General features: G+C 70.8%; 1 protein-coding gene across 5 annotated transcripts; it reads left to right on the top strand.

The window, feature by feature from the left end:
• Positions 1-735: 735 nt before the first annotated feature.
• On the top strand, positions 736-26,144 carry LOC123351607 (cell adhesion molecule 4-like). Of its 5 annotated transcripts, none has more exons than XM_044991071.1 (9): positions 736-866; positions 17,855-18,001; positions 18,991-19,143; positions 19,469-19,603; positions 20,229-20,390; positions 21,352-21,442; positions 22,179-22,351; positions 23,626-23,754; positions 24,746-26,144. In XM_044991071.1, the coding sequence occupies exons 1-9, from the start codon at positions 794-796 to the stop codon at positions 24,853-24,855; spliced, it is 1,173 nt and encodes a 390-aa protein (XP_044847006.1). In that variant the 5' UTR covers positions 736-793; the 3' UTR covers positions 24,856-26,144. The 5 variants fall into 5 exon arrangements, with proteins under 5 accessions (XP_044847006.1, XP_044847008.1, XP_044847007.1 ...); XM_044991073.1 differs by lacking the exon at positions 736-866 and adding an exon at positions 14,383-14,698; XM_044991072.1 differs by lacking the exon at positions 736-866 and adding an exon at positions 16,204-16,363.
• The last annotated feature ends 210 nt before the right edge of the window (positions 26,145-26,354 follow it).

Genomic DNA, 26,354 nt, shown 5'->3' with positions numbered 1-26,354 from the left:
GCTTCACTGCCCGGCCCCTGGGGCACATGAGAGCAACCTCGAGGCTGCTGTAACGTACGCTGTGCTTCCCCTGGGTCCTGCGGTCCCCGCCCCGACCCGCCTCTATGGGCCCTGGGGGGCAGGGAATGGCCACAGTGCAGTGTGCTTGGCACAAGGGGGGCCCTGAGCTCAGTGTGGGGTCTGGGCAGCGCTTGGGGTGACGGGGGCCCTGGGTTCTCTCTCTGGCTCTGGGAGGGGAGTGGGGTCTAGTGGTTGGAGCAGGAAGGGGGCAGGGAGCCAGGACTCCTGGGTTCTCTCTCTGGCTCTGGGAGGGGAGTGGGGTCTAGTGGTTAGAGCAGGACGGGGGCAGGGAGCCAGGACTCCTGGGTTCGAACCCCAGACCTGCTGCTGCCTCGCTACTTGACCTGAGCCCTCTTTGCGCCTCAGTTTCTCCTCTTGCCAATGACCCTCCCCCCTTGTCTGGAGAAGCCCCTGGGTCCCCCTGCTCTGGCTTTGAGGCCCCCTTTCGCCTTCCCCTGGGGGGCAGAACAGCCCCCCCAATCCAGCGGTGGGGGGCGACCTGCCAGCCAATCCCTGCGCGCTGCTGTGGTGCGGGGGGGGGGGGGTCCTGTCCCTTTAAATCCCCGCCCGCCCCACTCCCGCATGGGGCTTGTAAACACGCGGCCGCCGCTCCCGGGGCCCCGCCCGGCTGCCATTGGCCCGGCCCCTCGCATCTCATTAGCATCTCATTAGCAGCCGTGCCGGCGGGAGCGGCCCCAGTGCAGGTGCAGCCGGGCCGGGCGCAGCGGGAGCGATGGGGCCGGCGCGGTGGGGCCGGGGCCGGGCGATGCTGGCGGCGCTGGGGCTGCTCTGGGCAGCCGGGCGAGGTAGGGGGCGAGGTAGGGGGCGCGGGGGGGCTGGGCTGGGGGGCGCGGGGGGAGCTGGGGGGGGCTGGGGGGCTGCGCACTGGGGCGCGCCCCCCCCCCGGACCCTGCCAGGTGCGCGGGTCTCCTGCCCCCCAGTCGGCTCCGGGGGGGCCCGGCAGCCGCGGGATTTGAGGGGGGCTCTTGGCTCAGCGCCCCCCCCCCCCCCCGATCTGCGTTGTGCGGGGCCTAGGACGGGCGCAGCTGCTGCGGCGGAGGGGGGGGGAACAATGCCCGCCCCCCCGCGCCTGCCATTCTGCAGCGATGCCGCCTCTGGCTTTGTTAGATCTTCTCCCCCCCCCCCATTCAAATGCGGGTCTGTGGGATTAGCCTCCCCCCGCCCCCCGCCTGGGCTCGGAGCCCCGTGTCCCCCCCCAACCCCCCCCCCTCTCGCCAGCTCAGCATGCAGAGCCCAGAGCAACCCTGCCAGCTCCCCCCGGCCCCCCGCTTCCTGAGAGTGCCCCCTGCACCCCCGTATCCATCCATCCCTGTGCCCCCCCTTCATCCCAGCATCCCCTGCACCCCGTATCCATCCATCCCTGTGCCCCCCCTTCATCCCAGCATCCCCTGCACCCCGTATCCATCCATCCCTGTGCCCCCCCTTCCTCCCAGCATCCCCTGCACCCCCGTATCCATCCATCCCTGTGCCCCCCCTTCATCCCAGCATCCCCTGCACCCCGTATCCATCCACCCCTGTGCCCCCCCTTCATCCCAGCATCCCCTGCACCCTGTATCCACCCCTGTGCCCCCCCTTCATCCCAGCATTCCCTGCACCCCGTATCCATCCCTGTGCCCCCGCTTCATCCCAGCATCCCCTGCACCCCGTATCCATCCCTGTGCCCCCGCTTCATCCCAGCATCCCCTGCACCCCCGAATCCATCCATCCCTGTGCCCCCGCTTCATCCCAGCATCCCCTGCACCCCGTATCCATCCCTGTGCCCCCGCTTCATCCCAGCATCCCCTGCACCCCGTATCCATCCCTGTGCCCCCCCTTCATCCCAGCATCCCCTGCACCCCGTATCCATCCCTGAGCCCCCGCTTCATCCCAGCATCCCCTGCACCCCGTATCCACCCCTGTGCCCCCCCTTCATCCCAGCATCCCCTGCACCCCGTATCCATCCATCCCTGTGCCCCCCCTTCATCCCAGCATCCCCTGCACCCCGTATCCATCCCTGTGCCCCCCCTTCATCCCAGCATCCCCTGCACCCCGTATCCACCCCTGTGCCCCCACTTCATCCCCCCCTCCCCTGCACCCCCGTATCCATCCCTGTGCCCCTGCTTCATCCCAGCATCCCCTGCACCCCCGTATCCACCCCTGTGCCCCCGCTTCATCCCAGCATCCCCTGCACCCCGTATCCATCCCTGGGCCCCCACTTCATCCCAGCATCCCCTGCACCCCGTATCCATCCATCCCTGTGCCCCCCTTCATCCCAGCATCCCCTGCACCCCATATCCATCCATCCCTGTGCCCCCGCTTCATCCCAGCATCCCCTGCACCCCGTATCCATCCCTGTGCCCCCCCTTCATCCCAGCATCCCCTGCACCCCGTATCCATCCATCCCTGTGCCCCCCCTTCATCCCAGCATCCCCTGCACCCCGTATCCATCCATCCCTGTGCCCCCCTTCATCCCAGCATTCCCTGCACCCCGTATCCATCCATCCCTGTGCCCCCACTTCATCCCAGCATCCCCTGCACCCCGTATCCATCCCTGTGCCCCCCCTTCATCCCAGCATCCCCTGCACCCCGTATCCATCCATCCCTGTGCCCCCCCTTCATCCCAGCATCCCCTGCACCCCGTATCCATCCCTGTGCCCCCGCTTCATCCCAGCATCCCCTGCACCCCGTATCCATCCCTGTGCCCCCCCTTCATCCCAGCATGCCCTGCACCCCCGTATCCATCCACCCCTGTGCCCCCCCCTTCATCCCAGCATGCCCCCCTGCACCCTCTGCATTGCATCCCCCATGCATTCCCCTTTGTATCCCCCATGCACCCCCTTTTTTTGCTTCAGTCCAGCACCTCCCCCTGCTGTAGGGTGACCAGACAGCAAGTGTGAAAAATCGGGGTGGGGGGTAATAGGAGCCTGTATAAAAAAAGCCCCAAACATCGGGAGTGTCCCTATAAAATTGGGACCTCGGTCACCCTGTCCCGCTGCTCCGGCCTCGCCCGTCCCTTGTATTTCTGCACCCGACCTGCTTGTGCCCGGCTCGCTGCTGGGAGGGGGGGTCTCGACCGGCTGCGGCATCCGTCCCCTGGCAACCCCCACCCCCCTTTATTCCTCTCTCCTGTTCTGTTCCTGCTTTTATCCCGGCCTGGCTCCGGGGGCACGGGAACTGGCGAGTGATTTGTGCTGGGGTCGGGGAGCCGGAGCTGGGGTTGGGGAGCCGGGGTTGGGCCGGGGTTGGGGAGCCGGAGCCGGGGTGGAGAAACCAGGGTCGGGGAGCTGGAGCCGGGGTCGGGCCAGGGTCGGGGGGCCGGGGAGCTGGGGTCGGAGAGCTGGGGTCGGGTCGGGGAGCCAGGGCCGGGGAGCCGGGGTTGGGCCGGGATGGGGGAGCCGGAGCCGGGATGGGGGAGCTGAGGTCGGGTCAGGGAGCCGGAGCCGGGGTCAGGGAGCCGTGGTCGGGCCGGGGAGCCAGGGTCAGGGAGCCGGAGCCGGGGTCAGATCGGGGAGCCGGGGCCGGGGTCAGGGAGCCGTGGTCAGGCCGGGGAGCCGGGGCCGGGGTCAGGGAGCCGGAGCCGGGGTCAGATCGGGGAGCCGGGGCCGGGGAGCCGGGGTTGGGCCAGGGAGCCGGAGCCGGGGTCAGATCGGGGAGCCGGGGTCGGGGAGCCGGGGTCGGGGAGCTGGAGCCGGGGTCAGGCCGGGGAGCCGGTGTCGGGGAGCCGGTGTCGGGGAGCCGGGGTCGGGGAGCCGGAGCCGGGGTCAGGGAGCTGGAGCCGGGGTCAGGGAGCCAGGGCCAGGGTCAGGGAGCCGGAGCCGTGGTCAGATCGGGGAGCCGGGGCCGGGGTCAGGGAGCCGTGGTCAGGCCGGGGAGCCGGGGCCGGGGTCAGGGAGCCGGAGCCGGGGTCAGATCGGGGAGCCGGAGCCGGGGTTGGGCCAGGGAGCCGGAGCTGGGGTCAGATCGGGGAGTCGGGATCGGGTCGGGGAGCCGGGGCCGGGGAGCCGGAGCCGGGGTCAGGCCGGGGAGCCGGAGCCGGGGTCAGACCGGGGAGCCGGGGTCGGGGTCAGGGAGCCGGAGCCGGGGTCAGGCCGGGGAGCCGGAGCCGGGGTCGGGGAGCCGGGGTCAGGGAGCCGGGGTCGGGGTCGGGGAGCCGGGATCGGGGTCAGGGAGCCGGGGTCGGGGAGCCGGAGCCGGGGTCGGGCCGGGGAGCCGGAGCCGGGGTCGGGGAGCCGGGGTCAGGGAGCCGGGGTCAGGGGGTCGGGGAGCCGGAGCCGGGGTCAGGGAGCCGGGGTCGGGGAGCCGGAGCCGGGGTCGGGCCGGGGAGCCGGAGCCGGGGTCAGATCGGGGAGCTCGGGTCGGGGAGTCGGGATTGGGTCGGGGAGCCGGGGTCGGGGAGCTGGAGCCGGGGTCAGGGAGTCGGGATCGGGTCGGGGAGCCGGGGTCGGGGAGCTGGAGCCGGGGTCAGGCCGGGGAGCCGGAGCCGGGGTCAGGGAGCCGGGGTCAGGGAGCCGGAGCCAGGGTCGGGGAGCTGGGGTCAGGCCGGGGTCAGGGAGCCGGGGTCAGGGAGCCGGAGCCGGGGTCGGGCCGGGGAGCCGGAGCCGGGGTCAGGGAGCCGGGGTCGGGGAGCCGGGGTCAGGCCGGGGAGCCGGAGCCGGGGTCAGGCCGGGGAGCCGGAGCCGGGGTCAGGGAGCCGGAGCCGGGGTCAGGGAGCCGGGGCCGGGGAGACGGAGCCGGGGTCAGGCCGGGGAGCCGGGGTCGGGGAGTCGGGATCAGGCCGGGGAGCCGGGGCCGGGGCCGGGGCCAGGGAGCCGGAGCCGGGGTCGGGCCAGGGAGCCGGAGCCGGGGTCGGGGAGCCGGAGCCGGGGCCGGGGAGCCGGGATCAGGCCGGGGAGCCGGGGTCAGGCCGGGGAGCCGGGGTCGGGGAGCCGGAGCCGGGGTCGGGGAGCCGGAGCCGGGGTCAGGGAGCCGGGGTCGGGCCGGGGAGCCGGAGCCGGGGTCAGGGAGCCGGGGCCGGGGAGCCGGAGCCGGGGTCAGGCCGGGGAGCCGGGGTCGGGGAGTCGGGATCAGGCCGGGGAGCCGGGGCCGGGGTCAGGGAGCCGGAGCCGGGGTCGGGCCAGGGAGCCGGAGCCGGGGTCGGGGAGCCGGAGCCGGGGTCGGGGAGTCGGGATCAGGCCGGGGAGCCGGGGCCGGGGTCAGGGAGCCGGAGCCGGGGTCGGGCCAGGGAGCCGGAGCCGGGGTCGGGGAGCCGGAGCCGGGGTCGGGGAGTCGGGATCAGGCCGGGGAGCCGGGGTCAGGCCGGGGAGCCGGAGCCGGGGTCGGGGTCGGGGAGCCGGGGTCGGGGAGCCGGAGCCGGGGTCAGGGAGCCGGGGTCGGGCCGGGGAGCCGGAGCCGGGGTCAGGGAGCCGGGGTCGGGCCGGGGAGCCGGAGCCGGGGTCAGGGAGCCGGGGTCGGGCCGGGGAGCCGGGGTCGGGGAGCCAGGGTCAGGGAGCCGGAGCCGGGGTCAGGGAGCCGGGGTCAGGGAGCCGGGGTCAGGGAGCCGGAGCCGGGGTCAGGGAGCCGGAGCCGGGGTCAGGGAGCCGGGGTCGGGCTGGGGAGCCGGGGTCGGGGAGCCGGGGTCGGGCCGGGGAGCCGGAGCCGGGGTCAGGGAGCCGGGGTCCGGGAGCCGGGGCCGGGGTCAGGGAGCCGGGGTCGGGGAGCCGGAGCCGGGGTCAGGGAGCCGGGGTCGGGGAGCCGGAGCCGGGGTCAGGCCGGGGAGCCGGGGTCGGGGAGTCGGGATCAGGCCGGGGAGCCGGGGCCGGGGTCAGGGAGCCGGAGCCGGGGTCGGGGAGCGGGGGTCGGGGAGCCGGAGCCGGGGTCAGGGAGCCGGGGTCGGGCCGGGGAGCCGGAGCCGGGGTCAGGGAGCCGGGGTCGGGCCGGGGAGCCGGAGCCGGGGTCAGGGAGCCGGGGTCGGGCCGGGGAGCCGGGGTCGGGGAGCCAGGGTCAGGGAGCCGGAGCCGGGGTCAGGGAGCCGGGGTCAGGGAGCCGGGGCCAGGGAGCCGGAGCCGGGGTCAGGGAGCCGGGGTCGGGCTGGGGAGCCGGAGCCGGGGTCGGGGAGCCGGGGTCGGGCCGGGGTCAGGGAGCCGGGGTCAGGGAGCCGGGGTCAGGGAGCCGGGGCCGGGGTCAGGGAGCCGGGGTCGGGGAGCCGGAGCCGGGGTCAGGGAGCCGGGGTCGGGGAGCCGGAGCCGGGGTCAGGCCGGGGAGCCGGGGTCGGGGAGTCGGGATCAGGCCGGGGAGCCGGGGCCGGGGTCAGGGAGCCGGAGCCGGGGTCGGGGAGCCGGGGTCGGGGAGCCGGAGCCGGGCAGCCCAAGCGCTGGGCCTCGGGTTGTTTTCCTACATGATTAACGGGGACTCGGACTAGAAAGAGCGGGAGGAAAATGGCGCGTCTGTGCCCCCCCCCCCCATCCCGCTGGCTGCAGTTTTCCAGCCTTTGTTCTCCCGGCCCAGCGCTGGGCACCAGACGCGTCTCCCGGCAGGGCCCAGCCCCCGGCCGTGGGCACCGGCTCCAGCTTCTGCCCGGCCCGCTGGGCCCAGCTTCCCCAGCCCGCGGTGGCGTTTCGGTGCCTCTGGCCTGGCCCGGCCCTGCCCCCTGCAGCCACCGGCCCAGCGCTGGGGGGCCCGGCTGGTATCCCTCCCCCCGCCCCATTGCAGCTGTGGGGCGGCTCCAGGATGGGGGGGGGCTAGCGATTAGGGGGATCATCTTTGCCTGCTTCCCATCCCCTGGCGGGGCCTGGGGGGACGTGGGACCCAGGTGTCCGGGTCCGGCTCCCCCAAGACATTCCGTCACCTCCCTCCCCCGGACGGTGTCAGCTGGAGCTGGGAGCCCCAGTGGGGCTGCGGGGGGGGGAGGGGCTCTGATCCCTGCCCCCCCCCCCTGCCCTTGTGTGGGGGAAACTGATTATGTGAAGCCATAAATTGCTGGCGAGGGGACGGGAATTTCCAAGGCTCCGGTTTCGCTTTGGAAGGGGAAACCAGGGGGGGGGGGCGGGGAAGCTGCTCCGGGGTCAGCGCTGCAGCGTGGGGGGCTGGGCTCAGAGGAGACCCCCCCCCTTGGGAGGTTTGCAAGATCCCGGGGGGGGGGGATCCTGGTGGCCCAGAAGGGCGTTTGAAAGACGCAGCCGCCCCCAGCGGCAGGTGGAGATGCGAGGGGGGGTGGCCTGCGACACAGCGATGGGGGGGGGGCGGGGGGGGACTTATCTTGCTGAGCCGGCGTCGGTTTGGGGTCAGCGACGGGGGGTGGCGCCCAGCACCCAGCACAGGCGCTGGGCCGGGTTTGGGGTGAGTGAGGGGGGGTGGCCCCCGGCACAGGCGCTGGGCCAGGGTTGGGGTGAGCGAGGGGGGGTGGCCCCCGGCACAGGCGCTGGGCCGGGTTTGGGGTGAGCGAGGGGGGGTGGCCCCTGGTCCCCGGCACAGGCGCTGGGCCGGGTTTGGGGTGAGCGACGGGGGGTGGCCCCTGGCCCCCGGCACAGGCGCTGGGCCGGGTTTGGGGTGAGCGAGGGGGGGTGGCCCCTGGCCCCCGGCACAGGCGCTGGGCCGGGTTTGGGGTGAGTGAGGGGGGGTGGCCCCCGGCACAGGCGCTGGGACGGGTTTGGGGTGAGAGAGGGGGGGTGGCCCCCAGCACAGGCGCTGGGCCGGGTTTGGGGTGAGCGAGGGGGGGTGGCCCCCGGCACAGGCGCTGGGCCGGGTTTGGGGTGAGTGAGGGGGGGTGGCCCCCGGCACAGGCGCTGGGCCGGGGTTGGGGTGAGCGAGGGGGGGTGGCCCCTGGCCCCCGGCACAGGCGCTGGGCCGGGTTTGGGGTGAGTGAGGGGGGGTGGCCCCCGGCACAGGCGCTGGGCCGGGGTTGGGGTGAGTGAGGGGGGGTGGCCCCCGGCACAGGCGCTGGGCCGGGTTTGGGGTGAGCCAGGGGGGGTGGCCCCCGGCACAGGTGCTGGGCCAGGGTTGGGGTGCTGGGATTCCCCCGCTTGGATCCCACAAGGCGTCAGGGGCCGGTGGGGGGGTGTCTCTGAAGGGTGGGGGTCCCAGCAGCCAGTCTTGATGCTGACCCCTGGGACCAGCTGTGGGCCCCCTGGGTGTCGTCCTCCCCCCTTTGTGTCCCAGCCCCCGTGCCGGCGATCAGAGTTCCTCCTCCAGCCCCCATGGGGCGGCTCCTGGCAGGGGGCGCTGCGGGGAGTGGGGGTGGGGGGGTCCCAGCACCGGGTGTTTTGAGGGATGGGGTGGGGCGCTGGCTGTGTGTGTGGGTGCTGTGGCAGGTGGGGGTTCCGGCTACAGGGGGGGCTGGGGGGGGACTGGCTCTGGGGGTGCTGTGGGGGGGTGAGGTGGGTTTGCTGTGGGGAGTGGGGCGCTGGTTCTGGGGGGGAGGGGGGCGTGGGGCTCGCTGGCAGCTCCTGGCGCGTGGGGCCAGCTCGTCCCAATTATCTCCCGTGCCAGCCCCACACCTGTGCCACCCCCGGCGCCGGCTCCCGCCCGGCAGCCTCTCCCCGCCGGTGCATGGCGATGGAGGCGTTCCTGGGAACCAGGCCTGAAGAGACGCTCGCTCGGCCTGTCAGCGCCCGGGGGGCCAGATACAACCAGCTCCTAACACGTCTGCCACCTTCGGGGGGCTGGGACGCGGCCCCTCTGGGGGGGGCTGGTTATAGGGGGACCCCTGGCCTGGCGCAGGACGCGGCCCCTCGGGGGTGGGGGCTGGTTATAGGGGGACCCCTGGCCTGGCGCAGGACGCGGCCCCTCGGGGGTGGGGGCTGGTTATAGGGGGACCCCTGGCCTGGCACAGGACGCGGCCCCGCTGGGGCGGGGGCTGGTTATAGGGGGACCCCTGGCCTGGCGCAGGACGCGGCCCCTCGGGGGTGGGGGCTGGTTATAGGGGGACCCCTGGCCTGGCACAGGACGCGGCCCCGCTGGGGCGCGGGGGCTGGTTATAGGGGGACCCCTGGCCTGGCGCAGGATGCGGCCCTGCTGGGGTGGGTTGGGGTTGGTTATATGGGGACCCCTCGCCTGGCGCAGGACGCGGCCCCTCGGGGGGGGGGTGGGGGCTGGTCCGAAGGGAATATTGTGTCTGTGTGAAACCACCTAACCCCTGGGATGACACTGAGCTGGCTGCTTACAGCAGGTGGAGCTGGGAGCCCGGACTCCTGGGTTCTCTCCTGGGGGTCCCCTGGACCGGTCTGTGCCTCAGTTTCCCCCCAGTGGCGTGTCCCGGGGGCTGTGCCAGGAGGAGCCGGCCCGTGCAGGCCGCGGGGCTGACAGGCGGCTCTGTGCCCCGCACACCGGGCCCTTATCCCTGCCAGGCAGCGGAGAAAAGGCCATTGTCACCCCACGGCGCCAGCTCCCCCGGGCACTAGCCCCTCCCCCAGCCCCGGCCCATCCCCTCGCTATGGCAACCGGCCCCCCACTAGCCCAACCCTTCGTTCCCTGAACTCTCAACCCCCCCCACTCTAACCATGAGCCCCCCACTCCCGTCCCAGAGCCGGGGAGAGAACCCAGGAGACCCGGCTCCCAGCCCCACCCCCCCCTCTAACCACCAGACCCCGCTCCCCTCCCAGAGCCAGGCAGAGAACCCAGGAGACCCGGCTCCCAGCCCCACCCCCCCTCTAACCACCAGACCCTGCTCCTCTCCCAGAGCCAGGCAGAGAACCCAGGAGTCCTGGCTCCCAGCCCCACCCACCCCTCTAACCACCAGACCCTGCTCCCCTCCCAGAGCCAGGCAGAGAACCCAGGAGACCCGGCTCCCAGCCCCACCCCCCCTCTAACCACCAGACCCTGCTCCTCTCCCAGAGCCAGGCAGAGAACCCAGGAGTCCTGGCTCCCAGCCCCACCCACCCCTCTAACCACCAGACCCTGCTCCCCTCCCAGAGCCAGGCAGAGAACCCAGGAGACCCGGCTCCCAGCCTCACCCACCCCTCTAACCACCAGACCCTGCTCCCCTCCCAGTGCCAGGCAGAGAACCCTGGTGTCCTGGATCCCAGCCGCACGCCCTCTCTATCCACCAGACCCTGCTCTCCTCCCAGAGCCAGGCAGAGAACCCAGGAGTCCTGGCTCCCAGCCTCACCCACCCCTCTAACCACCAGACCCTGCTCCCCTCCCAGAGCCAGGCAGAGAACCCAGGAGTCCTGGCTCCCAGCCCCCCTGCTCTAACCACTAGCTCCCACTCCGCTCCCAGATCCGGGGGGAGAACCCAGGAGTCCTGGCTCCCAGCCCCCCTGCTCTAACCACCAGCTCCCACTCCCCTCCCAGAGCCTGGGGGAGAACCCAGGAGTCCTGGCTCTCAGCCCCACCCTGGTCTGACCCACTAGGCCACACTCCCCTCCCAGAGCTAGCCGGGGGCTGTGGGTCTGGACTGAGGGGCACCGGCAGAGGTGGGCTGTGTGTGCCGGGGGGCAGCCTGAGCTGGAGTTAGGGACCCAGGTGTCCTGGGGACGGAGGGATCTGATGGGGAGCGCAGCAGCCTGAGCCAGTCCGAGGGACCCAGGCGTCCGGAGTGGGGGTGGGGTGCTGGGAGCTCGCTGGCAGGGGAACAAAAGCCCCTTGTCCGTTCCCAGCTTGGCGGCACCGTGGGCAGTGGCGGGCGCTCCTGGCTTGGCAGGAATCTGTGGGTCAGGGCCGCACCCATGGGGGGCAGCGTCCGCCCTGCTGTCCCCCCAGGAATCTGCCCCGGAGGGGGGGCTGATACCCCTGGGCCCCAGGCCTCTATATGGGCCCATGGGGGGTGGCTGGTCACTGTCTCCCCTCCCCCCAGGGGTTGCTGGGGCACCAGGGCTGGATGGAATCCAGCAGCCTGGACCTGCTGCCAGAGCCGGACTGGCCCTGGCGGGGGGGCTGGGATCCCGGACGCCTGGGTTCTCACCCCAGCTCTGGGAGAGGAGTGGGGGGGGTTAGAGCAGGGGGGGCTGGGAGCCAGGACGCCTGGGTTCTCTCCCCGGCTTTGGGAGAGGAGTGGGGGGGTTAGAGCAGGGGGGGCTGGGAGCCCGGACGCCTGGGTTCTCTCCCTGGCTCTGGGAGGGGAGTGGGGGCTGGTGGGTTAGAGCAGGGGGGGCTGGGAGCCCGGACGCCTGGGTTCTCTCCCCGGCTCTGGGAGGGGAGTGGGGGGGGGTTAAAGCGGGGGGGGCTGGGAGCCAGGACTCCTGGGTTCTATTCCTGCTATTGCCTCACTCCATGATCTTAGCGCCATGTGCCTCAGTTTCCCCACCCAGGGGGCAGTGCTGGGCAGTGGCTGGAGGTGAATGGGGGGCCGCTCTTCAGGGGGTTACACTGGCCGCGGGAGGGTTTGCCCCCCTGGGTCACCAGGGCCGAACTGCGCCTCTCCCACCCAGCAGTTCCTCTCCCTCCTTGTGTGGAAGGGGGTCGAGCTGGCAGAAAAATGGGCCCCATTGTTGGCACTGGCCGAGGGGGCATGGCCCAAAATATGCCAGGAATGCAGTGCTGCATCCCCGGGGGGGCTGGGCCAGCAGCGCGGAGTTAACCTGGGGCAGAGGGAGCCCGGGGCTGGGCTAGCAGGGGCTGCGAGTCGGGAGTGAGGGGCTCCGGCTGAGCTCGGAGGTCGGGGTCTGCGGGTTGGGAGTGAGGGGCACCGGCGGAGCTCGGGGGGAGCCCAGGGCTGGGCTGGGAGGGGCTGTGGGTTGGGAGTGAGGGGCACCGGCAGAGCTTGGGGGGGGGGGGGTAGGCAGTGAGGGGCACCGGCGGACCTGGAGGGGCTGCGGGTCGGGAGTGAGGGGCACCGGCAGAGCTGGGGGGGCTGCGGGTCGGGCGTGAGGGGCACTGGCTGAGGTGGGGGGGCTGCGGGTCGGGAGTGAGGGGCGCCGGCAGAGCTGGGGGGGCTGGGTCGGGAGTGAGGGGCACCGGCGGAGTAGGGGGGGCTGCGGGTCGGGAGTGAGGGGCACCGGCGGAGTAGGGGGGGCTGCGGGTTGGGAGTGAGGGGCACCGGTGGAGTAGGGGGGGCTGCGGGTCGGGAGTGAGTGGCACCGGCGGAGCTGGCGCGGGGGGGGAACCGGTGACCTTGGTGGCGCGAGTGACCTTGACAGTCACAGCTGGCTGCGCCACGGTCGCCGTGGAGACCCTGCCGGAGGTGGGAGGGGGGCTGGGGAAGGAGCTGACACAGCAATAAACCGCCCCCCTCCACACACCAGGGAGTCCTACAGTCTTGGTGCTTAGCAACGGGCGATGGGGGTGTTGCTACGGCAACCCTGGCTGGCATGGCTGGGATGGTGAGGAGACAGCTGCATGGGGGGGCCCAGCTGTGCTGGTCCGGTCCCGCCCAGCGGAGGGTGCGGGGGGGAGGGGCTGGCTGGGGGATCCCGCCGTGGGGAGAACTATGGCCCCGGGGTGCCCTGCTCTGACCCACCAGCCCCCACTCCCCTCCCAGCCTCAGGGAGAGAACCCAGGAGTCCTGGCTCCCAGCCCCCCCTGCTCTAACCACCAGCCCCCACTCCCCTCCCAGACCTTGGTGGTTCCCCGCTCTCTGTGTCCCTCTGGTCAGAGCCCAGGCCCAGGCGGGCGCGGTGAGGGGCACCCCCAGGGGTGGGGGGGGCAGACGCTCGTTGGGGGGCTGAGACCCCAGGCTCCCTGCGTTGTGTCGCCTCCTTTCCTCCGGGTCCAGCCCTTCCGCCCCCCTCCCCCCCCGGGTGGTGGTTTCCATTTGCCGGCTGGTTGCCTGGGGGCTCTGCCCCCCCCCTCGGTGACTCCCCTCGGCCACAGCCCCCCCACCCCTCCCTTCCCCTCGCTTCCAGCCGCTGCCCCTCGGCTCCGGCCCCAGCCCGCGGGACCCCCGGCCGGAGCGGAGGAATGAGCGAGCAGCGGGAGCGAGGAACTGGCCACGATTTCTCCGTTCAGCCCTTTCTGCCCCCCTGCCCCCCATTTCCCCCCCCCCGCCCTGCCCCCATTTCCCCCCCGCCCACCCCCTACCTGCCATTCCCCCTTCTCCCCCTCCTCCTCCGCGGCCTGCGCCCCCTTTCTCTGCTCTGGTGCCTTCGCCGGCCTGCAGCCCCCCGGGGAGCCAGCCCCTGTGCCAGGCCCCTCTGATTACCCCCACCCCACTGCCCTCGAGGAGCCAGCCCCATCCCAACCCCCCTCCGATTACCCCCACCCCACTTCTCCCGGGGAGCCAGCCCCATCCCAACTCCCCTCCGATTACCCCCACCCCACTGCCCCCCATGAGCCAGCCCCATCCCAACCCCCCTCCAATTACCCCCACCCCACTGCCCCCCATGAGCCAGCCCCATCCCAACCCCCCTCCGATTACCCCCCATCCCACTGCCCCCTGGGGAGCCAGCCCCTGTGCCAGGCCCCCTCAGTTGCCCCCACCCCGGGTACCCCAAAGCCAGAGATGAGGCCGAGCTTGGCCTCCGTCACCCCCATCCTGTCAGGGGCCGAGGGGCATTAACCTGTGGGGGGAGGGGCCATGTGGGTCCCAGGCCCCAGTTCTCTGCCCCCCCATCTCCAGCCCCCCCCATCTCCAGCTCTCAGCCAAATATTTAAGGACTCGGATATGCAAATCGCGGTGGCCGGCTGCCATGGCAACGCCTGATTAGCTGGAGCTGAATGGCGCCGTGGGGGGTGGGGATGAGGCGGGTGATGCCGCCCAGCGCCCCCTGGAGGGCGTGAAGGGAACTGCCCCAGGGAGCCCGCCGCCCCCTCTGGACAGGGCTGGGGGTTACCCACAATCCTTCACTGCTGGGGGGATGGGCCCGGGGGTGAGGTTATTTGGGGGGTTCTCTCCCATCCCCCCCCTGCCATCGCCACCCCTCCCCCGGCCTTTCACCCCCTGCTCTGCCCATCCCCCCCATCCCCCACTGACTGCACCAGCTGATCAGAGCCGTTCCCATGACAACCCATTAAGATGTCAAAGGAGGAGAAGACAAAACATCCAGGGACTTAAAGGGGCAGCATGACCTGCGGCCCCCCCCACTCAACCGGCGCCCCCCACTCCCGACCCGCAGCCCCCCCAACACAATCGGAGCCCCTCACTCCCGACCCGCAGCCCCCCCAACACAACTCCCCAGCCCCCCCAACACAACCGGCGCCCCCCACTCCCGACCCGCAGCCCCCCCCACTCAACCGGCGCCCCCCACTCCCGACCCGCAGCCCCCCCAACACAACCGGCGCCCCCCACTCCCGACCCGCAGCCCCCCCAACACAACCGGCGCCCCCCACTCCCAACCCGCAGCCCCCCCAACACAACCGGCGCCCCCCACTCCCGACCCGCAGCCCCCCCAACTCCCCACCCGCAGCCCCCCCACTCAACCGGTGCCCCCCACTCCCGACCCGCAGCCCCCCAACTCAACTGGCGCCCCCCACTCCCGACTCCAGGACCCCCCGGCCTCCTGACTCCCTCATTGGCCTGCCTGCCCTATCAATCAGGCTGACCTGGAGTGCTGGCCTCTCCCCATTGGCCCTGGCGCCTGTCAGTCTGGGTCCCATCAGCCCGTCCCCTTTCTGTTGGTACCGGGAGCCAGCAACCAAACCCCACGGAGTGTCCCTGAGGGGCCAACGGTCCCCAGGGCGACTGGTTTTCATCCGTGTTGTACAGCTAAATTCCAATGACTGGAAGTTAGCTAATGTAACGCCAATATTTAAAAAGGGCTCTAGGGGTGATCCCGGCAATTACAGACCAGTAAGTCTAACATCGGTACCGGGCAAATTAGTTGAAACAATAGTAAAGAATAAAATTGTCAGACACATAGAAAAACATAAACTCTTGAGCAATAGTCAACATGGTTTCTGTAAAGGGAAATCATTTTACTAATCTATTAGAGTTCTTTGAAGGGGTCAACAAACATGTGGACAAGGGGGATCCAGTGGACATAGTGTACTTAGATTTCCAGAAAGCCTTTGACAAGGTCCCTCACCAAAGGCTCTTACGTAAATTAAGCTGTCATGGGATAAAAGGGAAGGTCCTTTCATGGACTGAGAACTGGTTAAAGGACAGGGATCAAAGGGTAGGAATTAATGGTAAATTCTCAGAATGGAGAGGGGTAACTAGTGGTGTTCCCCAAGGGTCAGTCCTTGGACCAATCCTATTCAACTTGTTCATAAATGATCTGGAGAAAGGGGTAAACAGTGAGGTGGCAAAGTTTGCAGATGTTACTAAACTACTCAAGATAGTTAAGACCAAAGCAGATTATGAAGAACTTCAAAAAGATCTCACAAAACTAAGTGATTGGGCAACAAAATGGCAAATGAAATTTAATGTGGATAAATGTAAAGTAATGCACATTGGAAAAAATAACCCCAACTATACATACAACATGATGGGGGCTAATTTAGCTACAACGAGTCAGGAAAAAGATCTTGGAGTCATCGTGGATAGTTCTCTGAAGATGTCCACGCAGTGTGCAGAGGCGGTCAAAAAAGCAAACAGGATGTTAGGAATCATTAAAAAGGGGATAGAGAATAAGACTGAGAATATATTATTGCCCTTATATAAATCCATGGTACGCCCACATCTCGACTACTGTGTACAGATGTGGTCTCCTCACCTCAAAAAAGATATTCTAGCACTAGAAAAGGTTTAGAAAAGGGCAACTAAAATGATTAGGGGGTTAGAGAGGGTCCCATACGAGGAAAGATTAAAGAGGCTAGGACTCTTCAGCTTGGAAAAGAGGAGACTAAGGGGGGATATGATAGAGGTATATAAAATCATGAGTGATGTTGAGAAAGTGGATAAGGAAAAGTTATTTACTTATTCCCATAATACAAGAACTAGGGGTCACCAAATGAAATTAATAGGCAGCAGGTTTAAAACAAATAAAAGGAAGTTCTTCTTCACGCAGCACACAGTCAACTTGTTGAACTCCTTACCTGAGGAGGTTGTGAAGGCTAGGACTATAACAGTGTTTAAAAGGGGACTGGATAAATTCATGGTGGCTAAGTCCATAAATGGCTATTAGCCAGGATGGGTAAGGAATGGTGTCCCTAGCCTCTGTTCGTCAGAGGATGGAGATGGATGGCAGGAGAGAGATCACTTGATCATTGCCTGTTAGGTTCACTCCCTCTGGGGCACCTGGCATTGGCCACTGTCGGTAGACAGATACTGGGCCGGATGGACCTTTGGTCTGACCCAGTACGGCCTTTCTTATGTTCTTATGTAGGAGAGGGCGGCCATGTTTGTCCGCGTTGCCAAGGGGCGGCCATGTTTGTCCGCATTGCCAAGGGGCAGCCAGGTTTGTCCGCGTTGCCAAGGGGCGGCCAGGTTTGTCCGCATTGCCAAGGGGCAGCCAGGTTTGTCCGCGTTGCCAAGGGGTGGCCATGTTTGTCCGCGTTGCCAAGGGGCGGCCAGGTTTGTCCGCGTTGCCAAGGGGCGGCCATGTTTGTTGCTAGGTGATGACGTGATTTACACAGCACAGCACGCAGCCACGGGTGGGAGTGAAGCAGGAAGTGACGCGAGCCGTGGCTTCCTGGCTACGCACGGGGGGGAGCGGTTAAGCCAGGGGTCGGCCCCTTTCCCAAGCGCTGGGCCGAGCCTGCACTGAGTCCCCCTGATTTAAGGTGCCACGGCCGGTCCGACCCGTGAGCGGCTTTGGAAGGGCTCTTTCTATACGTCTGTAATACAGAACTAAACTCGTGGTGTCTGCAAAGTACATAAGGTTTTTCAGATGTTTAAGAAGCTTCATTTAAAACTAAATTAAGCTGCAGAGCCCCCGGCCCGGAGGCCAGGACCCGGCAGTGCGAGTGCCGCTGAAAACCAGCTCGCGCGCCGCCCTCGGCACCTGTGCCGTGGGGTGCCAACCCCTGGGTTAAGCCAAAGACAGGAAGTGGCCTCACGGCAGAGGTCAAAGGTCACGTGACAGTCACCGTCGGCCTGTTTGGTGGGATGGGAAAGCGGCGGAAATAGCATGAACTGGCCCTGGCCGCTTATGGGCCAATGGGGACCAAGGATGTTTTAGCCCCACCTTATCTGCATAGGACACGCCCCTGTTCCAACAAGCCACGCCCCCTACTTCCATGCCACATGTGACAAGTCACTACCAAATCTCGGGGGGTGGAGATCTGGTGGGTCTGGGTCTGGGGGGGGGCTCTGAGGGAGATCGTCTCCCTGGGGGTTGGGGTCGTTGCAAACCAGGAGGTGCCACCCCCCCCCAGCCAGCCCCAGGCTTGGTTCCCCCGACGCTGCCGGCAGCGTGTCCTTCCCGGGCCGTTTACCAGCTACGGTTGGCGCGGCGCCGGCTCCAGGGGCGGCTCAGTTGTGCAGAGGGCCCGTGTCCATCTGTTCCTCTCCACACACCCCGTACGGTCATCGCCGCGTCGGGCCAGACACCGGGCGGGACCGGGGCACCCTGGACCAGCCGGGCAGGGGTTTGGCCGGGGTCTCACAGAGCCTGCACCGGGCTGAACGACCCGGGAGTGGGAGGGTTTCTGCTAACGCCGACCTGCGCTCTGCCTGGCTTGTCCTGCCGTGATCCCCGGCCTTGGCAGACCAGTCAGGCCGCCCGCTCAGCCAGATGTGCCCTGGGGTTGTGTTGCTTTCTCAGAACCCTCTCCAGGTCTGTCTGGCTCCTCCCTAAAGTGCGACCCCCCCAAACCGGACCCAGGAGTCTCAGCCTGGCTCTGGCGGCTTGGCACCGTGGGCTCCCGGTCAATCATCTCCGTTTCCCTGACCCCACGTGTCCTCAGGGAGTTGCTTTGAGCCCAATTCTCCAATGCGTCGAGGTCGTTGTGACGCTGGGAGGTTTGATGAGCGCCCTCGGTGCTGCAGGGGTCCGTGGGGGGGTCCGTGTGGCAGCTTGACCCCCCCCCGGTCCCTCCCTGACCCCTGCTCTCGCCCGCCCAGCCCTGGCGCAGGAGGTGCAGACGGAGAACATGACAGTGGTGGAGGGTGGCGTGGCCGAGATCAACTGCCGGCTGCACCGATACGACGGCTCCATCGTAGTGATCCAGAACCCGGCCCGGCAGACGCTCTTCTTCAACGGCACGCGGGGTGAGGGGCCGCCGGGCGGGGGGGTCTGTGCACGCGGGGTGAGGGGCTGCCAGGCGGGGGGGTCTGTGCACGCGGGGTGAGGGGCCGCCGGGCAGGGGGGGTCTGTGCACGCGGCGTGAGGGGCCGCCGGGCGGGGGGTTCTGTGCACGCGGGGTGAGGGGCCGCCGGGCGGGGGTGGTCTGTGCACGCGGGGGGGTGAGGGGCGCCCGGGCGGGGGGGTCTGTGCACGCGGGGTGAGGGGCCGCCGGGCCGGGGGGGTCTGTGCACGCGGGGGTGAGGGGCCGCCGGGCGGGGGGGGTGGGCACGCGGGGTGAAGGGCCGCCGGGCGGGGGGGTCTGTGCACGCGGGGTGAGGGGCCGCCGGGCGGGGGGGTCTGTGCAACGCGGTGAGGGCCGCTGGGCGGGGGATCTGTGCACGCGGGTGAGGGGCCGCGGGGGGGGGGGGGGGGGGCACGCGGGGTGAAGGGCCGCCGGGCGGGGGGTCTGTGCACAGGGTGAGGGGCCGCCGGGCGGGGGGTCTGTGCACACGGGGTGAGGGGCCACCGGGCGGGGGGGTGGGCACACGGGGTGAGGGGCCGCCGGGCGCGGGGGTCTGTGCACGCGGGGTGAGGGGCCGCCGGGCGGGGGGGGGGCACGCGGGGTGAAGGGCCGCCGGGCGGGGGGTCTGTGCACGCGGGGGGAGGGGCCGCCGGGCGGGGGGGGTGTGCACACGCGGGGTGGGGCCGCCGGGCGGGGGGGCACACGGGGTGAGGGGCCGCCGGGCGCGGGGGTCTGTGCACGTGGGGTGAGGGGCCGCCGGGGGGCGGGGTGGGCACGCGGGGTGAGGGGCCGCCGGGCGGGGGGTCTGTGCACGCGGGGTGAGGGGCCGCCGGGCGGGGGGGGTCTGTGCACGCGGGGTGAGGGGCTGCCGGGTGGGGGGGGGTCTGTGCACGTGGGGTGAGGGGCCGCCGGGCGGGGGTGCAGCCGCTGAGCCCGTCCCTGTCTCCCCAGCGCTGAAGGACGAGCGGTTCCAGCTGGTGGAGTTCACCCAGAGGCAGGTGCGAATCCTGCTCTCCGACGTCCGGCTGGAGGACGAGGGCGGCTACTTCTGCCAGCTCTACACCGACGACACGCACCACCAGATCGCCTCGCTCACCGTGCTGGGTGCGCGGGGTCCCCGGGGGCTGGGGCGGGAGGGGATGTGGCTGGGGGATCCTGGGAAGGGACGAGGGGATGGCTGTCTCAGGGGATTCTGGGAAGGGACGGGGGGGATTCTGGGAAGAGATGTGGGGTGGCTGCCCCAGGGGATTCTGGGAAGGGATGAGGGGTTGGCTGTCGCGGGGGATTCTGGGAAGGGACAAGGGGATGGCTGCCCCAGGGGATTCTGGGAAGGGATGAGGGGTTGGCTGTCGCGGGGGATTCTGGGACGGGACAAGGGGCCAGCCCCAGTGACCCCCCTGCCCTGGTCCCCCCCCCCGTGTCTCTGCAGTGGCCCCCGAGAACCCGACGGTGGAGGTGAAGGAGCAGGCGGTGGAGGGCGGGGAGGTTGAGCTGACGTGCGTCGTGCCCCGGTCGCGCCCCGCGGCCACCCTGCGCTGGTACCGGGACCGGCGGGAGCTGCGAGGTGAGGTGGGGTAAGGGGCCTACTCCCCCTAGGGGGCATGGGCTGGCTGGAGGGTTGGGGAATGGGCAGGGGCCTGTCCCCCTGGGGGGCGGGGAATGGGTCAGGGGGCCTGTCCCCCCGGGGGGGCGGGGAGGTGGTTGACTCAGGGGGCGGGGAATGGGGCGGGGGCCTTGTCCCCCGTGGGGGGCGGGGAGGTGGTTGACTCAGGGGGGTGGGGAATGGGGCAGGGGGCCTGTCCCCCCTGGGGGGCAGGGTGGGGGTTGACTCAGGGGCGGGGCTCCTGGCACGGGGGGACTGACCCCTGGGGGGGGTGGGGAGGCGGTTGACTCAGGGGGCGGGGAATGGGGCAGGGGGCCTGTCCCCCCTGGGGGGCGGGAGGTGGTTGACTCAGGGGGGTGGGGAATGGGGCAGGGGGCCTGTCCCCTCTGGGGGGCGGGGAGGTGGTTGACTCGGGGGCGGGGAATGGGGCAGGGGGCCTGTCCCCCCTGGGGGGCAGGGAGGTGGTTGACTCAGGGGGGCGGGGAATGGGGCAGGGGGCCTGTCCCCTCTGGGGTCAGGGGTGGGGCAGGGTGGGGGGCCGGCGGGGGTCACCGCGGGTCGCTCACCCCCGGGCGTGCCGTGGCAGGGCTCAGCAGCCGGGAGCAGCTGGGGAAGGTTTTCCGGGTCAGCACATCGGTGCGGCTGCGGGTCGAGCGCCGGGACCACGGCACCATCGTGACGTGTGAGGCCACGCACCCCGCCCTGCGCGGGCAGCGGAAGCAGACGCAGTACGTGCTAGACGTGCAGTGTAAGTGCGGGGGGCCGGGCGGGGGGCAGGGAGCAGATGGGGGTGGGGGTGAGGGGAACGGGGGGTTGGGGCAGGGTGGGGTGAGGGGGGACAGGGAGGGCTGCGGGGCAGGGTTTAGGGCTGGGGGGCAGGAAGTGGCTGTGGATGGGGCTGCCCGGGGGGGGGGGGGTGTTCCTCATGTCTCAGTCGCGTGTGGGGCTGGGCTGGGCTGTGGCAGTGGGTTGGGGGCGGCGTGTGGCCGTGGGCTGCTTTGGGTTGTGAGTGTGCAGGGGGCCGGGATGGGGGGTGGTTGTGGGTGCACGGGGGGGGGTGGAGGGCATGTCCTGCCGGGGCGAGGGGGGGCTGGGGCTGGGGCTGAGTTGCGAGAGGCTGGGGGTTGTGTTGTGTTGTGCTGTGTGTGTTGGGTGCTGCAGGGGGCAGGGGGTTGTGTGTGGGGGTCATAGGCTGTCATGTTGCTGAGGGAGTGCGGGGGCTGTTGGCGGAGGTGGTGAGTTGTCGTGTTGTGCTGTTGTGCTGGGGGGCGCACTGGGCGTGTGCTGGGGTGAGCTGTGCTGTTTTGGGGGGAGCATCGTGTTGCAGTGGTGTTGGGTTGTTGTGATGCTGGGGGTCACGGGGTTGCGGTGTTGATGGGTTACTGGCGGGGGTATGGGGGTGTGGTGTTAGGTTGTGTTGTTGGATTGCTGTGGGGACATAGGGGGCATCGTGTTGGGTTGTGGTGTTGGGTTCTCAGGTTGTGGTGGTGTCGGGTTGCTGGGGGGACATGGCGGCATTGTGTTGCTGGGTTGTGGTGTTGTCGTGCTGGGGGGGCGCACTGGGTGTGTGGTGGGGTTGTCTGGCCGGGGAGAGCTGGGCTGTTTTTAGCGTGTGCGGGGGGTTGGGTTGTCGTGTTGTGGGGTTGCTGGGTTGTCGGGTTGCGCGGCCGCTGGGCTCTGTGTGCAGCCGCCTGGTCTTGTCCCCGCAGACTCGCCCACGGCGCGGATCCAGCCCAGCCAGGCCGTGCTGCGGGAGGGTGACACCCTGCTCCTCACCTGCGTCGTCAACGGCAACCCGCTGTGAGTGGGGGCCATGGGCCGTGTGCTGGGGCACTGCTGGGGGGAAGCTCGCAGCGCCAGGGTCACGGCCAAGAGCACTGCTGGGGGGAAGCTCGCAGCGCCAGGTCCCGGCTCAGGCACTGCTGTGGGGAAGCTCGCAGCGCCAGGTCCCGGCTCAGGCACTGCTGTGGGGAAGCTCGCAGCACCAGGGTCCCGGCTCAGGGCACTGCTGTGGGGAAGCTCGCAGCGCCAGGGTCCCCGGCTCAGGCACTGCTGTGGGGAAGCTCGCAGCGCCAGGGTCCCTGGCTGGAGACACTGCTGGGGGGAAGCTCGCAGCGCCAGGGTCCCTGGCTGGGGCACTGCTGGGGGGAAGCTCGCAGCACCAAGGTCAGGGCCTGGGTCCCAGCCGAAGCCCAGGGCAGCAGGGCTCAGGCTTCCTGGCTGGCTGAGAGCCCCGGGGAATCGCGGGGGGGGGTGCGGGGCCCGGACCCCCCCACACGCTGTGACACCCCCATATTTCACACAGCGTCACACCAGGCCTCCTGCTCCCAGCGCCGGATGTGCCCAGAGGCTGGGACATGGGGGGCTGCGTGTCTCAGTGCCGGGGGGTGGGGGTGTCACCCTGGGAGCCGTGCTGCTGCCCATCCCCCTGGTGTTGGGCCGGCCCTGCCCGCTGGTGCCAGGGGACGGACCCCAGGGCCGTGGGCCGGGCAGGGCCTGGCCCCGCTCACCCCCTCCCCGGTGTGTGTCCCCGCAGCCCCACGGAGATCACGTGGAGCCGGGCGAACGACTCGCTGCCCGAGCGGGCGCAGATGGAGGGCGCGGAGCTGACGCTGCCGGCGCTGAGCCCGGGCGACAACGGCACCTACGCCTGCCACGCGGCCAACAAACACGGGCGCGCCTCCGACCAGTATGTGCTGGTGGTGTACGGTAAGGAGCCCCGGCGCCCCTCCCGCCTGGCCCCCGGCGCCCCTCCCGCCTGACCCCTGGCCCCCGGCGCCCCTCCCGCCTGACCCCTGGCGCCCCTCCCTCCTGACCCACGGCCCCCGGCGCCCCTCCCGCCTGACCCCCGGCGCCCCTCCCTCCCGACCCGCGGCCCCCTGCCCCCCGGCGCCCCTCCCTCCCGACCCGTGGCCCCCGGCGCCCCTCCCTCCCGACCCACGGCCCCCTGCCCCTCAGCGCCCCTCCCTCCCTCCCGAGCCGCAGCCCCCTGCCCCCCGGCGCCACTCACGCTCGACCCACAGCCCCCGGCACCCCTCCCTCCCGACCCACGGCCCCCTGCCCCCCGGCGCCCCTCCCGCCTGACCCACGGCCCCCGGCGCCCCTCCCTCCCGACCCACGGCCCCCTGCCCCTCAGTGCCCCTCACTCCCGACCCGCAGCCCCCGGCGCCCCTCCCTCCCGACCCATGGCCCCCTTCCCCCCAGCGCCCCTCCCTCCCTCCTGACCCACGGCCCCCTGACCCCCGGCGCCCCTCCCTCCTGACCCACGGCCCCCGGCGCCCCTCCCGCCTGTCCCGCGGCCCCCTGCCCCCCTCCCGCACGACCCACGGCCCCCTGCCCCTCAGTGCCCCTCACTCCCGACCCACGGCCCCTGGCGCCCCTCCCTCCCGACCCACGGCCCCCGGCGCCCCTTCCGCCTGTCCCGCGGCCCCCTGCCCCCCGGCGCCCCTTCCTCCCTCCCGACCCACAGCCCCCTGCCCCCCGGCGCCCCTCCCTCCCTCCCGACCCACGGCCCCCTGCCCCCCGGCGCCCCTCCCTCCCTCCCGACCCACAGCCCCCGGCGCCCCTCCCTCCCGACTCGCAGCCCCCTGTCCCCCCCCAGCACCCCTCACTCCCGCCCCCCGGCGCCCCTCACTCCTGACCCGCAGCCCCTTGTCCCCCAGGGACCCTCACTGCTGACCCGCAGCCCCCTGTCCCCCCCAGCAACCCCCACTCCCACCCCCCGGCGCCCCTCACTCCTGACCCGCAGCCCCCTGTCCCCCGGGGACCCTCACTGCTGACCCGCAGCCCCCTGTCCCCCCCAGCAACCCTCACTCCCACCCCCCGGCGCCCCTCACTCCTGATCCGCAGCCCCCTGTCTCCCGGGGACCCTCACTGCCGACCCGCAGCCCCCTAGGGGCGGGGCAGCTGGGAGCTCCAGCCCACGTGGCCACTCGGTGTCCACCCGGGCCCGGCCCCCCCTGACCCCTCCTTCCCGCCCCCAGACCCCGGGGCCATTGTGGAGGCCCAGACCTCGGTGCCCTACGCCATCGTGGGCGGCATCCTCGCCCTGCTGGTCTTCAGCGTCATCTGCGTCCTGATCGGCATGGTGTGGTGCTCCATCCGGCAGAAAGGTGCATGGGGGGGCACAGGGGGGGATGGGGTGTGGTGCTCCATCCGGCAGAAAGGTGCATGGGGGGGCACAGGGGGGGATGGGGTGTGGTGTGCGGCAGTGGGGAGCAGGGGACAGGGCGGGAGGGGCTGGGGGAGGATGAAGGGGGATGGGACAGAAGCAGGGAGGGGAGGGGAGGGGACAGGGCAGTGTGGGGTTGGGGACAGAGCCAGAGGAGGGGCAGGACACTGGGGGGGAGGGGCAGTGGGAGAGGTGCCAGGGCTGGAGGGGGTGGGGCCACAGGGGGCGGGGCCGCAGGGGAAGGGAGGGTCCAGGGCCACAGGAGGTGGGGCAGCAGGGGGAGGGAGGGAGGGAGGGGCCGGGGCCGCAGGGGGCGGGGCAGCAGGGGGCAGAGGGGGTGGGGCAGAGGGGGCAGAGGGGGCGGGGCCGCAGGGGGCGGGGCCGCAGGGGGCGGGGCAGCAGGGGCGGAGGGGGTGGGGCAGCAGGGGGCGGAGGGGCCAGGGCCACAGGGGGCGGGGCCGCAGGGGCCAGAGGGGGCGGGGCAGCAGGGGGCGGGGGGGCAGCAGGGGGTGGGGGGGCGGAGGGGCAGGGCCGCAGGGGGTGGGGGGGGGGGGCAGCAGGGGGCGGGGCCGCAGGGGGCCGAGCAGAGGGGGCAGAGGGGGCGGGGCCGCAGGGGGCGGAGCCGCAGGGGGCGGAGGGGCGGGGCACCAGGGGGAGGGAGGGGCCGGGGCCGCAGGGGCCAGAGGGGGCGGGGCAGCAGGGGCCAGAGGGGGCGGGGCCGCAGGGGGCGGGGCCGCAGGGGCGGAGGGGGCGGGGCAGCAGGGGGCGGGGCTGCAGGAGCGGGGCAGCAGGGGGAGGGAGGGGCCAGGGCCGCAGGGGGCGGGGCACCAGGGGGCGGAGGGGGCGGGGCAGCAGGGGGCGGAGGGGCCGGGGCCGCACGGGGCGGGGCAGCAGGGTTCGGGGCAGCCCCTCACCTCCCCCCCGCCCCCCAGGCTCGTACCTGACGCACGAGGCCAGCGGGCTGGACGAGCACGGCGAGGCGCGGGAGGCGTTTCTCAACGGCGGGGACGGCCACAAGCGCAAGGAGGAATTCTTCATCTGAGCCGGGGGCGGAGCCAGGGGCGGAGCCAGGGGAGAGTTTGGACCAGCCCATCGAGCAGCGGCCGAACCACAGGATTGGGGGGGGGGGGGGGGTTGGTTTAATTTTTGAAACCAAGGCCTATGTGCCAGCAGCCTGGGGTTCAAGCCCCGCCCCTGGGCTGAGGCCCCGCCTCCTACAAGAAGCCCCACCCCTGTGTAGTAAGACCACGCCCCTGGGCTGAGGCCCCGCCCACCCATGAAAGTCCCCCCTCCAGGGTCCCCAGGTGGTGCCCTTTGCCCAGGCAGAGGAGGGGGTCGGGGGGGTGAAGCAGGGGATTCAGGCCTCACCACCATACAATTGGGGGGACCACGCCCCTCTGATGGGGGTGGGGCTCCAGGGAGGTGGGGTGGAGACCGTGGGGTGCTTTTGTAAACAGCTTAACTGGGCCGTGACTGGATGGGGGATGGGCCTGCTGGGGCCCGGACTCCTGGGTTCTCTCCCCGGCTCCGGGAGGGTGATGGGAGTTAATGGGGTGGAGGGTGGTGGCGGGGAGCCAGGACTCCTGGGTTCCATCCAGGGCTCCCGAATTCCTGCTGTGGGCCTTAAAAGCAGGTTGGACTCTTTAAAGCCATGATTGTTGGGGGGGGCGGGGTATCTCTGTCCATCAGTGTCTGTCCGTCCTCGTCATGTGACGTCCTCACCAAGCACAAGAGCCTGAGACGGGGCGGGGGGGGGGGCGGAGGAGCTGGGGGGGCCGGGGCGTCTTCCCCCACCCCCCAGAACTCCCCTGCCTGGGGGCTCTCGCGGGCCCAGAGGGGGTGAATGGGGCAAATCCAGATTTCACCCTCCTGCCCCCTCAATGCACCAGCCCCTCAGATTCCCCCAGCACTGGGGGTGCTGTGGGGGTGGGGCTCGCTCGCCCCCCGTAGTCAGTGCCACCCCCCAACCCTGGGCATTAGAGAAGCCAGACCCTGAACTCCCTCCCCCCCCCCCGTTAAACTGGGAAAGAGCTTCCCCATCACGGCCTGCTGGAGAGCGGGGACCCCCTCCCCCTCCCTGCACCCCATAACCCGCCCCGCCCCAGACGGGCCGTGTCCTGCACCGGGCAAGGGGTCCCCCCATAACCCGCCGCACCCCAGATGGGCCGTGTCCTGCACCAGGCAAGGGGTCCCCCCATAACCCGCCCCACCCCAGAGAGGCCGCATCTCCAGTGTGGGCATCTCCTCCCTGATCCCCTCTGACCCCCCCAGTTCCTTGACTGCCCCCCCGGCCCGCCCTTTGTCCAGAAGACCCCCCCCCCCCCGTGGGTCCCAGCCCCGTCTCTGGCTCGAGGTTATTTTCTAGCGTGTGTGTCGGGGGAGGGGACAGGGGGAACGAATGGGAGATATAATAATTAATATATAACCGGGGTGCGGGGAGGGGGCTCTGTGGGGGGGCCAGGCCCCCCCCACCCCGAGACTGTGCCCCCGCCCCCGCCGCAGCCTGAACGTTAATATATATGTAAATATCTGTCGCCTTTT

Source organism: Mauremys mutica, chromosome 17 (genome assembly GCF_020497125.1).
Source record: "Mauremys mutica isolate MM-2020 ecotype Southern chromosome 17, ASM2049712v1, whole genome shotgun sequence".
NCBI classification, from domain to species: Eukaryota; Metazoa; Chordata; order Testudines; family Geoemydidae; genus Mauremys; species Mauremys mutica.
This window is presented reverse-complemented; position numbering and strand designations above follow the sequence as displayed.